At 42.0% G+C, this 14,901-nt stretch overlaps 2 protein-coding genes across 39 annotated transcripts in view; one reads left to right on the top strand and one right to left on the bottom strand.

Annotated features, from left to right (window-relative positions):
• The window catches only part of UBAP2L (ubiquitin associated protein 2 like), a 43,549-nt gene extending 36,641 nt beyond the window's left edge, over positions 1-6,908 (bottom strand). For 22 of the 38 annotated variants that reach the window (XM_043455703.1, XM_043455669.1, XM_043455695.1 and 19 more), the window contains exons 1-3: positions 6,041-6,155; positions 1,891-2,020; positions 293-370 (exon numbers count right to left, since the gene is read on the bottom strand). In XM_043455703.1, the coding sequence (XP_043311638.1) occupies positions 293-370; positions 1,891-1,980 (168 nt within the window). In that variant the 5' untranslated portion in view covers positions 1,981-2,020; positions 6,041-6,155. Of the gene's footprint in view, positions 1-292; positions 371-1,890; positions 2,021-5,684; positions 5,960-6,040; positions 6,234-6,829 lie in introns of those variants that run through there. The other 16 variants (XM_043455685.1, XM_043455643.1, XM_043455575.1 and 13 more) reach the window with 7 other exon arrangements.
• On the top strand, positions 6,415-14,710 carry C2H1orf43 (chromosome 2 C1orf43 homolog). Its single transcript, XM_043455911.1, has 7 exons — positions 6,415-6,730; positions 7,119-7,220; positions 10,767-10,884; positions 11,093-11,146; positions 11,823-11,989; positions 12,081-12,139; positions 13,750-14,710. The coding sequence occupies exons 1-7, from the start codon at positions 6,665-6,667 to the stop codon at positions 13,943-13,945; spliced, it is 762 nt and encodes a 253-aa protein (XP_043311846.1). The 5' UTR covers positions 6,415-6,664; the 3' UTR covers positions 13,946-14,710.
• Positions 14,711-14,901: the final 191 nt, after the last annotated feature.

Here is a 14,901-nt window from a genome sequence, read left to right on the forward strand (position 1 = left end):
ATTTCCTAGATACCACAAATGCTAAATGTTGCTGTACAACAGTACTAACAAATTCATTCAATAAAGAGGTTAAAATTAAGATAAAATCTCTTTGAATAAGGTATCTGTCCAAAGGGGCACAGTAAATCAGACAATAAAAGCACTCATGTATTGGCTTAACCTATCATATTTCAGGTCAAAATTCTTTTAATACCTAAAGTGGAAAGTATCCTGGTAGGCATCAATCCTATTAACTGCGCTTTAATCTTCATGTTTTTTCCCACAACTTATGGCGAATCAAAAATACACTCACCTGTTTCACCTTTTCCTCAAAGTCAGCATCATTATGGTCCGAAATCATCTGTGCAAGTCGAATTTGTTCTGCAGTGGCCTAAAAAAGCAAGATCAAGAGACAACAGCTTAGAGAAATGAGAGGGACCAATACAGTCAACTGGGCTTCCCAGGTGGCTAAGTGGCAAAGAATCCACCTGCCAAGCAGGAGACGCAGGTTCGATTCCTGGGTTGGAAAGATGCCCTGGAAAAGGAAATGGCAACCCACTCGAGTATTCTTGCCTGGGAAATCCCATGGACAGAGGAGCCCGGCCAGCTATAGTACATGGGGTTGCAAACGAACCTGACACAACTTAGCAACTGAACAACAACCAATATTCATCATCTCCCACCCCGATTTCCCTCTACCTGTTACACACGACCAAGTAATAAAACATTTCCACCACCTCACTTCACTTGCTCAGTCATGTTCGACTCTCTGTGACCCCATGGACTATAGAGCCGCCAAGCTCTTTCCACCAGTTAAGGTGCTTAAATGAGCAAAACAACAGAGTAAAGCTGTCACTATTTCACACTACCTTCTCTAAAAAAGCACAGAGCTTTTCTCTTATGTTCACAGTTAGAGAGACTCATTTTGGGATCAAATACCACTTTGAAACGTCTGTGCCTTAATTCAATTTCATGTATTTGCAAACTCATGTGAAAACCCTGTTCCTGTTTCTGCAATGATCACTGTCACTCTTATTCCCTGGGGATGAGAATAGCAGAAGGTTTAGTCTGAGGATACACTGAGCATATCCTCCAAGTATCCAATGTATGCTTGTAAGATGTCAGAAATTTTAGCCCCAGCTGAGATAAGTACTAGAACTCTGCTAGAAATTCACCTGAAAAGAGAAGCAAAAGAAAAATGAATAAGAGAAAAGTTCTAATCTCAACATTCAATTTATCTGACCATAACCAAATGTTAACTGATTCATTCATATTAGGTGCCAACAAATACCAAACTGGTTATTAAAAAAAATCTAAATTCAACTTAAAAAAAAAAAAACTCATAAACCTCAGTGCCCAGGAGGTTAATTTACTCTTTAAAACTGAGCAATACTCTAGAGTATCTCATTTGTTAATCTTAAAGGAACATAGTAAAGACGCTAACTCCTCATGGGAAAGGAAAAATCAGATTAGGGCTCAATGAGACAAGAGAGGAAAATAAAAGACAAATGAGGGAAAAGAAGAGCAAAGGAAAGGAAAAGGTGGGAAGACAAAGATTGGCTAAAGAGACGTCAAAATGGAAATTATAGGAAATAAGAAATGTATTGCTGAAACAACCCAGATGAATAAAGGAAACTGCTATCTCAGAAATACAAAGCACAGGACCCATTCTTTCCAAGCCTCATAATGCAGTAAATTAACAATTAAAAAAATTAACAACAAAAAATAAGCACATTGCATCAGTGTGTCATTAACAGTTATTAGGCCCCAAGTGAAAAGAGGAAAGGATAAGAAAGTAAAAATAAAGAACCCAAACTAATAACCCAAAGCACAGAACGATGCTGTACTAGATGGAAACGAGTATCAACCAGCAAGGCTACCCCATGGATCCATATCCCTTGGGTTCTTTACCTGGGGCCGCTGCTTGTGCTGTGTCTGGTTTTGGTTTTGAGGTGGTTCCCAGTTTCCCCGGGCTCGGTTAGTGCCCACCGACGTCATCATTTACAGTATATACAAATAACAGTATTTACAAGGTAGAATACTGAAAGATTTAAAAAAAAAAAAGGAAAAAAAAATTTAGATGTTAAATGCAGGTAAAATGTTTTCAACCTTTTTCATCAACACCTTCACCACTATCATTTCTTCAAAGAAACCAACATGCACCTGTTCTTGAGACATTTATAGTCTGATGAATTCTTTAGGGTACTAATCCATTTTTGCAGAACAATAAATGTATAAAACATGTGTTAAGTGATGGTTTGTTTATTTTAAAGTTATGGGCATAATTTGGTTACAGTCCGTTATAAGCAGGCTTTGTTAAGTTTTGCTATCTTGATAGTTAGCAAAACAATGTCAATAATCAAGTTTTCCCAAAAGTGAAAATATCCAAAGTCCCTCTGACAGAAGGAAAGATAATCAGCAAAGCCTGCAAACAAAAGCCTTCCAGGAAGGGGATTAGCCTATATTTCAAATAAAAACAATTTAAAATGCTGTACTCAACCTACCTTTGAAAACAGCTTTACCTGCCTTACAACCTTTTGAACACAAGCTGCATGTGTCCTCCATCATTTGGGAAAGGACAAGCTCAAGTCTAACCTCTCTCCCTCAAGTTTCTGTCCCTCAGTATGGTGCAGGGGCTCCCACAACTTTCAACAAGGCATGTATTAGCCCCAGTGACTGCTCACAATCTCAGTTCCTTGGATAATAATTCCAACACCCTGATTTTGTGGCTGCTTCTGTTGGTTTCCTAAGTCCGAAGTTCCAAGAAACCGGAATGGCAATTACCCTCCACCACTCACCTTAATATACAGAGAATCCCAAATTTGTCCTAAATCAAAAGCATTTGGCACAAAGTTTTATTTGGAAGAAAGTCCTTCAGGGAAATCTTTTTAAACTTGAGACATTATTGCCAGCAAGATGACTTTGTTGAGTCTTTAAAGAGACAAGGAACACACAGGGCCTTTCCAAAACCAGATCAGTTTTTGTTACAACACTTCTAACAAGCAAAGATTCTACTGAATTTAAGTTGCCTTCATTCATACTTTGTTTTATAATGCAATCTCAGTTGCTATATTTAGTAAACAAAGAAAACATTCATATTGTGGAGTGCTCAAAAGGAGGTTACTCTGCATGTTTTATTCCATTCCAAAGAGAACAAGTTTATACTTTTCTATTATTTATTTTTCACTAATAAAACTTCACATAGGGTAATTCTAGGCTGCCCAGAAGACATTGCCAGATATGAAGGACAGGTTGGTTGGATTTCTAAGGAAATATGAAAGCATTAACTATTGAGAGTGAATTTCACCTGTTTCTTGGGTCACAAAGAAAGCTAACTTCCCTGTGGATAAATCCTTCACCCAATTGGGTCAATGTGTCACATAGGTCTTTAATGTTTGATGCAGTCATTAAGAGTTAACAGTTCTACATTCCCTATCACCAAGAAAGATTTTTAAGGAAACTTCGGGGCTAATTTTTAACCATTACCTCTTCTCCCTACACATGTGCACAAAAAGCCCTGCAAATTTGTCTAGATAGTACAGGATTATTTGATACACAGTAGTCCATTTTCCCAGGCTGCCATTATTGTCAAGTTTCAACACTTAACTTACAAAAAAAATCAAGTGATGTTCAACCAAGTACCTAGATTCAAATCAAACAGAAAAAAAAAAAAAAAAAAAACCTAGAGAAAAACTAGGCAATAATTAGGCATTATTATAATTGGCTCAAAGATGAAGATTCTAACCATGGGAGTAGCCTCTCCTAGAACTTAAAAAATATAGATTGTGTTCTACTCCACTTGTGTTTTCCATTTGTGAGCATGAGTTATTAAGTAGAATTTCATGACTACCTGTAAGGACAATTTCATATACAGTACCTGTCAGCGTAAATACATTAGTCATTTCAAAACCCACATTAATTACTCAGGAAAGGGGGGGAACCTCCTGATCATTCTATTAACTTCCATTTCTCTCTTACAAGTGCTTTGAAATGTGTGACTAACAAAATTTTACCACCTATGTAGTAGCAACACAGCAACAGGTCAAAAGTGATCTGGGATGATCACTGCAGGGCACAGAATTAGTAGCCTTTTAGTAGTAAAGAGACACATACCCAAAGTTATCACAGTAGAGGTGAGGAATCTTGTTAAGTACTCTTTCATATAGCATAAAAATATTTAATGAAAGTAGGTGAGAAGTATTGGGAGACAAGGGAATAGTGCAGGAACAAATACAGGTTTCAACACAGGAGTGCCCTTGACCATTTTTTGAAAACCAGCTACTTAAAAAAATAGCCAGAGAAATTTTACAGAAAAAAATAAATAACAAGTATTTATTGAGTATCTACTATGTGTCCAGTATTTTAGTAAATACAAAAGCAATATGACTTGGTTGCTGCCCTCAGGGAGCTTACAATCTAATTTGAGAAACAATTCGGAAACTCTGAAGCTGGACGGGGATGGGTTAGGCTTGCTACTTCTAAAAGAGCAATTAATTCCCCTAGATGCTCTGTGGAAATAACCCCTGCAACTCCTTCCCCATCAACTTGAACCTAATTTAAAAAAGAGTACTTCCCAGTTAGAACACATTTTGGCAAGAAGGGGCTTTAAAAATCATAATCAAAACAGTACATTTTAAGGTCTTTCATCATCAGTTTTCATGCCAGCAACACTTTCCGACTTCCCGTTCACAACGGAAATAATCACCGGGAGAGCCTAATCTTTTTAAGGACAATGGTTGCAGGATCTCAAATGCAGTTTTATCAACCCATACACGGCCAAAACGTTTTAGTTCTCCAGGAATTCGGGTTGTCAATGACCCTCATCACATCCCAGCAAGTCACATCAGATATCCATCCCCAAAGCAGAAGATGGGCGGTGGAAGTGAATGGGGAGGAGACAAAAACAAAAAAAACCAAAAAACACAACAAAACACGATTTCACCATCTAATAATCAGGGACAGTCAAAGGCAAAAGGAGAACAATAACAACAACAAAAAAGGCCTGTTACTGTGGTGTTTTTCTTTCCACAATATCCTACACCAGAGATGGCTACATCTCAAGAACAGTGGAAAACGAGCAGTCTATTTGTGACATCAGTTTGCAAAGCAATTTGAGGACTGCCCACAAGGTGAAGAGTCTGAAGAAATTTGGGATTCCTGTTCCATTATGAGAAGCGTGATCAAATACCCCACTGCTCTAGTGACGTCCCTTAAGCGTAATATACCCTATGGGGGCCTCCATGCCCAGCTTCCTAGATAACATCATAATTGTTTGGGGTACCCAAAACAGTATGGACAACAGGAAGCTAAAGACAGCAGCAAAAAAATATATTCCAAGAGCTGGGGCGGTGAGAAAGAAAGAAAGGTAATAAGAGGAGCTGACAAAGAGGCTGGAAACGGAGAGGGGACGCAAGCCCACGCGTGGAGGATGGGAGGCTCACCCCGCTCAGCACCACATCGGGAGCTCACAGGGCCAATCGCTTCCTTACCTCCCACCCGGAACAAATTAATCCTCCGCACTCCAAACTGAGGGCCACATGGGGGAGTTTGGGGCAGCTCCACCCCATCGTCCTCCCTCCCCCCACTCCCCGCCACCCCTAAACCAGGCCGGATCCGGATCAGAGGGGGCCCGCAGAGGGTTGGAAAGGGAGGCGGCCTTCTCGTTTTCTCCACAGGAACCGGCCAGGGTAAAGAGAGGGCCCTACCTCAGGCGGGGCCCAGGCCTCGCTCACTCGCGCTCTTTCTCGCTCTCCCCCGTCTCAGGCTCTAGCCGCATGGCCCCCCCCCGCCGCCGACTGCCCCAAGCCCCGCCCCGGCCACGCTCCCAAATCGAGGCCCCGGCTCTGGCGCGGCCCACTAGGCCGCGAACCCAACCATAAACAAAACCTCCAGCGGCCGACTCGAGGGGGGGCGCCAGGGCTCGCACGACTAGGTGGGGGGGTGTACAGTGGGGAACACGGTGCGGGGGGGCCTACCGAGGGAGGGGTATACGGCAGGGGTAAGGGAGAAAGGAGGGAGGGTAAAAGGGGGATCGCGGATTTAAAGGGGCCGCGGACAATACCCGGCCCCGCCGCGCTGCCGCTGCCGCCGCCGCCGCCGCCAACGCCGCTGCGCTCCCAACTTTACCTCAGTCTCCTCCACACTGACACCCCGGGCCGCGCCGCCCCTGTCACGTGATATAAGGTTCCCTCCTCCCCCCTCCCCTTTTCCCTCTCGCGCTCGCTCTCGCGCCTTCTCCCTCCCACTTGCCTTCCTGCGTCCCCCAGCACGTGACGCGAAAAGGGACGCGCACGTAAGCGTGCGCGTGCCGCCTCGCCACGAGACACCTCATTCCGGCTGCGCGCGTGTGCCCCGCCTCCTCCGCGGTGGCCCCGCCTCCGCCACGTGACGAGCAGAGGGCCTCTGCTTCCTCTTACTGGCGTAGTTCCGCGTCTCAGCACTCGCCGGTCCCGGTTGTCTTTGCGTGCCTGAGTCACGTGCTTGGGGGAAGCGGGAAGGCGTCCTTCTTCTTTCCTAGCCCCCCCCATCCGCCATGTTTTCAGGCCCGGTCAGCCTTGGTCTATCCCCGTAAGGAAATGGCCGGGGAGTTTCAGGAAACCCAGGCGCCGTTGCCTCAGCGGAACCCGGGCTGACGAGGCAGGGCAGCAGGTTAAACCGGAGCAGTTCCGCGCGGGGTGGGGAGGCCATGGCGTCCGGCAGTAACTGGCTGTCTGGCGTGAATGTCGTGCTGGTGATGGCCTACGGGAGCCTGGTGAGGAGATTCCCCCACCCCATTCCTGCGGTCGCGTCTGACCCAGTAGAGACCCTCCTCTTGAGCAGTCCCCCGTGTCCTCATTCTCCACCCACTCACCTGCACTTTTTCTGGGCTTTGACTCCTATCCCAGGAGTACCTGGGAGCGTAAGTCACTGCCTCGGACCGCCCCGCCCCCAGCCGAGAACCCTCCCTCTAAACCCTGGGACGCAGACCCCCCACGCATATCCGCCACAGGTTCGCCCGTACCCACCCCATTCGTAGTGGCCTTGCTTTGCCACAACTTATATCCCAAAGCACCCCTGAAAACCTCAATTGACATTTTAATTGAAAGCATGCCTTTTATTTGTTTAATTTTTTAATTTAAGCTTCTCTGCCTTTTGGACAGGTGTTTGTACTGCTATTTATTTTTGTGAAGAGGCAAATCATGCGCTTTGCAATGAAATCCCGAAGGGGACCTCATGTCCCTGTGGGACACAATGCCCCCAAGGTAGGTCTTTAAAACATGAGATAGGCGTGATTCTCCAGATCTATTAGGGCTCAGAATGAGATTTCCTTTGCCTTTAGAAATGACTCAATTCCCGTATTTCTTTGTTCTGTTACCCATGCGCTTGCTTTAGTACACTGAGCGATAAAGGTCAACTTGAGTCCTGGCTTACCTGCTCACGGCTGTGGCACAGCTAGTAACTTATCCAAGGACTTCAATTTCTGCATCTGCAGAATGAAGGACTTGAATTAAAATTCCATACTTTCTGTGGTAAGATATTTCCCTGTTAAACTTAAGCTACCCAGTGTTTTCTGTTTGAGGATTTTGTTTTGTTTTTGATTTGGGATGGAGTTAGAGTGATTAGAATTAGCCCCACATCAGTGAGGAGGCAAACTTTGCAAAACTTTAGATTTATGAAGTGAAGTCAGTCATGTCCGACTCTTTGCGACCCTATGGACTGTAGCTGGCCAGACTCCTCTGTCCGTGGGATTTTCCAGGCAAGAATACTGGAGTGGGTTGCCATTTCCTTCTCCAGGAGATCTTCCAGACCCAGGAATCGAATCCAGATATCCTGCATTGCAGGCAGACCCGTTACCGTCTGAGCCACCAGGGAATCCATTTAGATTTATGAGGGCAGCACAAATCTAGTTCCATCATTCATGTTACAAACTGAAACCTAAGAAAAGGAATCAACTTACTGAGGACATACAGGAAGTGAATAACCAAGTAGTCTCTGTCTCTACTGTCTCCTGAAGATAACTGCCTTTCTTTCCTCACTTTAAATACTCTACTGAAATTTTATTTATATCCCAGTCCTTCCTGAGTTCCATACTTGTGTATCCAAACGCCTACCTAACATTTCCAGTTAGATGTCTGATAGGCATCTCAAACCTAACATGTCTAAATCAGAACGCTTAATACCCTACTGCCACCCCCATCCTGCTGCTGCTCTCTTCCACTTCTGGGTAAAAGGTGCCCGCTGCCCCTCCCAACCTCCTTTTGTATGGCTCTCCATTGATCACTGGGATCCAGCTACGCTGGTTGAGTTTCTTACCTTTATGTGTGCTGTTACTGGGGTAGAATGATCAACCTCTGGTTTTCATGTAGCTAGTTCATTTACTCTTTAGAGCTTACCTCAAATACTATTTCCTAGAAAGAGGAATGCTTATGACTCATTATAAACTAGGTCTTTTTTTTTCAGATAGCATTTTACTACAAATTGTCTTTTATGTGTATTCATTTAGTGCCCGTCTTTTCCCTAAGCTCTAATAATGTAGGCACTATGCCAGTTTTGTTCACTGCTGTAGAGCCAGGGCCTACATAGAGTAGATAGTTAACAATTCATTGTTGAGTGAAAAGCCGGTTAGTGGGAGGGCTAGAGCTGGTACACAATTATGTCAACTCCTAGACCAGTGTTCTTTGATTAAATAGTGTTGTAACTCTCCTCATTTTTCTTTACTGGTACATTTCATGGAAAGCCTCAAAGTGTGGCCTGAAACCTCAACAGTGCTTCCACGTTCTCTCAGTTCTCCAAATGCCAACTGCCTCCCATAAGAAGGATATAGGGTTAGTTTACACTATATCATGAGTCAGTCATACAAGGTTAGTTTACATTATATCATGAGTCAGTCAAAACTTTTGACTATTTAGAAACACCCCACCACTGCCACCCTCTCCTGGCAACCATAGACTAGATGAGATCAAGATTCCTTTTGCTCTAAAACATTCTGTCTAAATTCTTAGCCGTTGCTGGTGAAAAGTGTAAATCAGTAAAACTGCATTGGAAAATATTGGAGTATTGTCTAGTAAGATTGCAAGTGTACCTAAGCCACAGCCCAGCAATTCCATTTCTACCATAGAGAAATTAATTTTTGCATGTGTACCAGAAGACATGTGCAAGAATAAAGCATTGTTTGTAAATTTTTTTAATATGGTATGCTAAATTTCCACTTGAAAACATATTCGTGTTCTGGAACACCATGAGAAATGAAAATAAACTGAAGATAAGAATATGAACACAAATGAATCCCCACAATATTTTTGAATGGAAACAATAAATTACAAATATGAATGAATCTCAAAAACATGCCGAGTGAAAAAAATGCCAGAAAGCCATTCACAAAAGAGTACATACCATATGATTCCATTCCATTTGTAGAGAATTTTAAAACAGATAAAACATCAGTGTTCCCTGGGTCATGGAGGAGGAGTTTAACTGCAGAGGAGGATGAAAAACATTTTGGGATGATGGAAATGTTCTGTATCTTGATTGGAATGGTAGTTGAATGAAAGTACTCATTTGTCAAGATTCATCAAACGACACATGTAAAGTGGATATATTTTATTGCATGTGAATTAAACCTCAATAAAGTTTATTTAAAATTTTAAAAGGTTGCAGAGAAATTCAAAATATTTTTCCATTTGTATGAAGTTCAAAGCCAGGCAAAGCTAAACATCTTCAGGGTAACATGATAAAACAGCAAAGAAAAATAAAACTTGAGAAATTAAGGTTGGAGATTGCATTTCACCAGGGGTGGACACACAGGGCTTCGAAGTCGTTAGTTGTATCCCAGTTCTTAAAGTGAGTAGTGCATACAGGTGTTCATCTTAATGAATTTTATAATTATTTAAGGTGTACATATATGTGAAATATATTCTATGTATGACATACTTCACAGTAGTTTCTAAACAGTTACAAGAGAATACTTCTTGGGACTCTGGCAGCCCTTTTAAGTTAGAAAGATAAATATGAAACTCTTAACAGTGGCTTTATATATATATATGTATATATATATATATATTTTTTTTTTTTTTGTAATTTGCACTGAGTTTTTGTTGCAGCATGTGGGATCTAGTTCCCTGACTGATCTAGGCCCCCTGTATTGGGAGCTTGGAGTCTTAGCCACTGGACCACCAGGGAAGTCTCTTTTTGACTTACCAGGGAAGTTTCTTTTTGAATTACCTACTTAAAAAATTAAATATGTTCTTAGAAGAAAACCTCTAGAAATCCTGTGGTCCACCAGGTAGAGATAGTTCCCAAACTTCTAAACCACATACAGATCTCCTGATAGGGTTTTACAATAGGTTATGACCTACAGTTGATGTCCATTTTTTCCCAGCTCAGGAAAAAACAGCTAACCAAGACTCTTCTAAATCCAACTGAGGGGACCTCCCTGGCAGTCCAGAGTTAAGACTACACTTCCACTGCAGGGGATGTGGGTTCAGTCCCTGACGGGGAACCTAAAAGCGTTCATGTAGCTCCCTGGTGCGGGGAAAAAAAATGTTTTCAGAAAGTCAGAAATAATAAAACTTGAAGGAATTCTAGCAGATTAAAAGATCTAGCTTAGAGATATGCATCTTGGAGAGGTTCTTAGCAAATCCAGCCCCATTCTTAAATTCTTGAGTCTTAACCTGATGGTTTCATTAGCCAAATGAGCATTTTCTCTGCTTCTGTTGTCTTAGTTGTTCCCCTGCTTTGCCCCATTTCCAGATTGAGGGGAAGCAAAGTACAGGCTAAATAGCCGTGTATTCTTTTCTCTACATGGACAGGACTTAAAAGAGGAGATTGATATCCGACTGTCCAAGGTTCAGGATATCAAGTATGAACCTCAGCTTCTCGCAGATGATGATGCAAGACTGCTACAGCTGGAAACCCAGGGAAATCAAAGTATGTAGCATGTTCTTGGAGAATACTTCAGTGAGGGGTCTCACAAATTCTGAATTCCTTTTCTCAGTTGTAAACATAGCTGCTGGCAAACTCAACAGCTGTAGTTCCTTGTTACTGGGCATGTGTTAGATTGGGAAGCACTTTAAGCTTGCTGGAGTTTGGAGTATCTTTTGAGGGTTATTCCTGACACCAGTCTCTCTCTCAACAGATTGCTACAACTACCTATACAGGATGAAAGCTCTGGATGCTATCCGTGCCTCTGGTAAGGGCTGCTCAGCAGCTGTTCTGTATCCTGAGAGCTCACCCGGGAAAGAGAGGGAGGAACCCAATTTATGTTAGAATTTGTCCTTTCTACACCTACCCAACTGATAGGAGTTTGCTAATTTTGAGAGTACTGGGTTACTGTTTTGCCTTAAGGAAATGATGTGGGTGAGTTATTTTTCTCCAGAGAGTGTGGATTTGTTTTGTTCTTTCTATACCTTTAATTTCATGAACTGGTGGTAATTTGGTGGTAATTCGCTTGTTTTTCCACAGGAGACAGGCAGCATCTGCTTTTTCACCAAGCCTACATAGATGGTTCTTGATATTTTTTTCCCATTTGACCATTGTCAAAAATGCTGTTGAATTTTTTTTCCATTTTTTTCATATGACTATTGTCAGAAATGCTCTATCTCTACCAAAACATAGTTTATATCTTAAACTATGGGTAGGTAGGAGGGTAAATAGGAAAATGACCGTTGTGTACCATTGGTATAATTTAACAGTTGTATTGCTACCACTGTATGACCACTCAGACATAGCTCTAGATCACTAGTCTTCTTAATTCTCTTAAAATTTCCCCCCAACTCACTCATTGTACCTGTTTCTAAGTTTGGAAAATTGATTAGGAAGACTAAACAACTGGGAAAGGGGGTATCATTGTTCTGTTATCTCCACAGAGATCCCATTTCATGCTGAAGGCCGGCATCCCCATTCCTTAATGGGCAAGAATTTCCGCTCCTACCTGCTAGATCTTCGAAACACTAGTACTCCATTCAAGGGTGTGCGCAAGGCCCTCATTGATACCCTGCTTGATGGCTATGAGACAGCCCGCTATGGGACAGGGGTAAGCCACAGTGGATGGCCACTTTTTCCTTCAGGGAACTAAAGGGATTCCCCAGACTGAGAGATCTCATTCTTCCTTCCTCTTTCTTCAGGTCTTTGGCCTGAGTGAGTACCTGCGCTATCAGGAGGCCCTGAGTGAGCTGGCCACAGTGTGAGTTTGGAGGGGAACACGTCAAAGGAAGCTGGTTAGAGAATACAGTAGTCCTGGGCTGTTCTCACAGATTACTTTCAAAAGCACTGTGAACAAAATCAGGTCCTAGAACTGTTTCTTACTTACATTGGAAAGTAGATGCAAGCTAATAAGAGAAGTTTCTCCTTTTTTGTATCTCTTTTCTTGTTTTTGTCCAACTCAGTAAAATGTCAGAATTGGTGTAATCTGTTACACCAGTAAAAGGAATAAAATAGTTTTTCAGCAAACAGAGATGTCTTCCTTTGTATCTTGGTCTGATAAAAGTAAGAATTAATTGTCAGCCACCTTTATTACCACTTAAAGTATTAATAACCCTGACTGAAACAAAAGGTATTACTAAAGAGCTAGCTGTGTTTTATAGAAGAGACTTCATGACTTTTCGCTGAGAACATTTTAAATACCTACTAACAGAGCTTCAATATGTTGTTTATGCATGTATGTAATTATAAGAGTAAAGGGGGAAAGCCAATCTGGAATAGTTACTTACCAGCCATGAAAAGAATACATCTGCTTTCTGCTTTGTTGATTATGACTCTTTCTCAAAAGATGAGGGGTATGTCTGTCCTGTTTTCTCTATATCCTTATAAACTACTTTGTTCTAAAGACAAAAGGTCCTATAAAAACTACTTAGAAAAAAAAAAAAAAACTACTTAGAAAACTAATGAAAACACTTGGAAAGGGTGGAAAAGGCCTGTTCAAGTTCAGTTTCTTTGAAAGTAAAATACTGTATGACTCCACTTATGTGAGGTACCTAGAGTAGTCATATTCATAGAGACAGAAAGTAGAATGGTGGTTGGTAGTGGCTGGAGGGAAGGAGGAATAGGGAGTTGTTTAATAGGCAGAGGGTTTGTTTGCCAAGATGAAAAGAATTCTGGACGTTGGTTGCACAACATTGTGAATGTACCTAACACTACTGAACTGTAAACATTTAAAATTGTTAAGATGGTAAATTGTATGTGTATTTTACCGCATTTTAAAAAATTTAGTCTCTTTGATCTCTAGTTTCTAGAAAGTTTCAATGGGTGTATTGAAGAGTATAAGCTCTAAAATCTGACAGACTTAGGTTTTAATCCCAGCTCTCTATCACTTACTAGCTTTGTGACGTCAGGCAACTTACTTGATGGACCCTCAGTTTCCTAATCTGCAAAAGGGGTGATACCACCATAAAGGGATAATGGGATGTGAGTAAATAACACGTTGGTAAAAGGACCAGATTTAGTGTCCTAACTTGTGATAACTCAATAGTTAATTTCAATATTATTTTTTGGAGGTCAGGACCCTTTGGACTGGGAGTATATTAGTGGCATGCACACATTAGGTGAATCAGAATTAAAAGTTTTCTTTAAACACAGTGGAATGAAGAAAAGGTTGAGTCAGAGGCAGGGACTCAGTGGGAAAATTGGTTTCTCTGCTATTTCTAAGCTACCACATGGGATTTTACTAACTAGTTTGTAAGATACGACAGAGACCATTTGTGGCTACAACTGCATGTATAGGATGTAGAAGCCTTGAATTGTTTTCTTCCATTAGTCCTCTATCTGTCCGTGACCAGCCCTCTTTGTGTTCTTCAGGGTCAAAGCACGAAGTGGGAGCTCTCAGCGACAGCACCAGTCAGCAGCCAAAGACCTAACCCAGTCTCCTGAAGTCTCCCCAACAACCATCCAGGTGACATACCTCCCTTCCAGTCAGAAGAGTAAACGTGCCAAGCACTTCCTCGAATTGAAGAGCTTTAAGGACAACTATAACACACTGGAGAGTACTCTGTGATGGAGCTGAAGGCCTCTCACTGTTGATGGAGCCAGACAGACTGCAGTGTGCTTGCCGGGTGGCCCTCACTCAGGTCATCTGGTTCAGCCCAGCTCTGGATCAGCTGAAGCTCTGGTTGTGTTCAGAGCTCTTAAGATTTCATGCCTAGAGGATCATTCTCCCTCTTATGGGAGAATTCTCCCATATTCTGTCTCTCTTACGGCCAGTTTCAGAACATCAGTTAAGACTTTATTTTCCCTTGGTATGACTTTTCTCTGGAGTTGAATTAGATGTTTTTATCAATATTTCTGTCAAAGCTTCCTTAAAAATCCTCACTTGGTTTTTTGATCATGGTTCATCTGTCCCTTTTCCAGACTATAAATTATCCCAAGGGTGACGGGGCTTGGTTTCTTGTCTTCTGTACACAGTTGAATGGGAGCCATTTGGTTTGAGACATCTAAGAGTTGATTGGTGGAAATGGCATACAGAATGGTGGGGAAATTGGTGGAGGCCATGAGTGGTACCTAGAACAACTTACCCTGGTGCTCCACTTAAACCAGAATGTTAATGGGAACATTAACACAACTTCTCTAACATGCAAGAACCTGCCTTCCACTTTCATTGTATACTGTCATGAATAAGTTGAAAAAGGAATGTTTTAACATCTGATATAATCCCATCACTCCTTATTTGTGGGATCGTGTGAAGGAATAGACCAATATCCTGATCTGACTTTATAAACCATTTAATGAATAATTAAAAAATAAACCATATGATTCATTCCTCTGTAGTTGTCTTTTAATAAAACAGGCATGTGAGGACTTCAGTGGTGGTCCAGTGGCTCAGACTTCATGCTCCCAATGCAGTGATTATTGTTTCCACCCCTAGTTGGGGAACTAGAGTTCGATCAAAAGTTCGATCAAAGATCCCACATTCGGCAACTAAGACCCAGTGCAGCCTGGTTTTAAAAAAGATAT

The sequence above is a fragment of the Cervus canadensis genome, chromosome 2 (assembly GCF_019320065.1).
Source record: "Cervus canadensis isolate Bull #8, Minnesota chromosome 2, ASM1932006v1, whole genome shotgun sequence".
Taxonomy (NCBI): domain Eukaryota; kingdom Metazoa; phylum Chordata; class Mammalia; order Artiodactyla; family Cervidae; genus Cervus; species Cervus canadensis.

What these genes read in the sequence shown, in the direction of transcription:
- C2H1orf43 (XM_043455911.1), top strand. Translation starts at nt 6,665, where the DNA reads ATGGCGTCCGGCAGTAACTGGCTGTCTGGCGTGAATGTCGTGCTGGTG. An exon ending in GGATGCTATCCGTGCCTCTG is followed by an intron (nt 11,147 to 11,822) that starts GTAAGGGCTGCT and finishes TTATCTCCACAG; the next exon opens with AGATCCCATTTCATGCTGAA. An exon ending in CAGCCCGCTATGGGACAGGG is followed by an intron (nt 11,990 to 12,080) that starts GTAAGCCACAGT and finishes CTCTTTCTTCAG; the next exon opens with GTCTTTGGCCTGAGTGAGTA.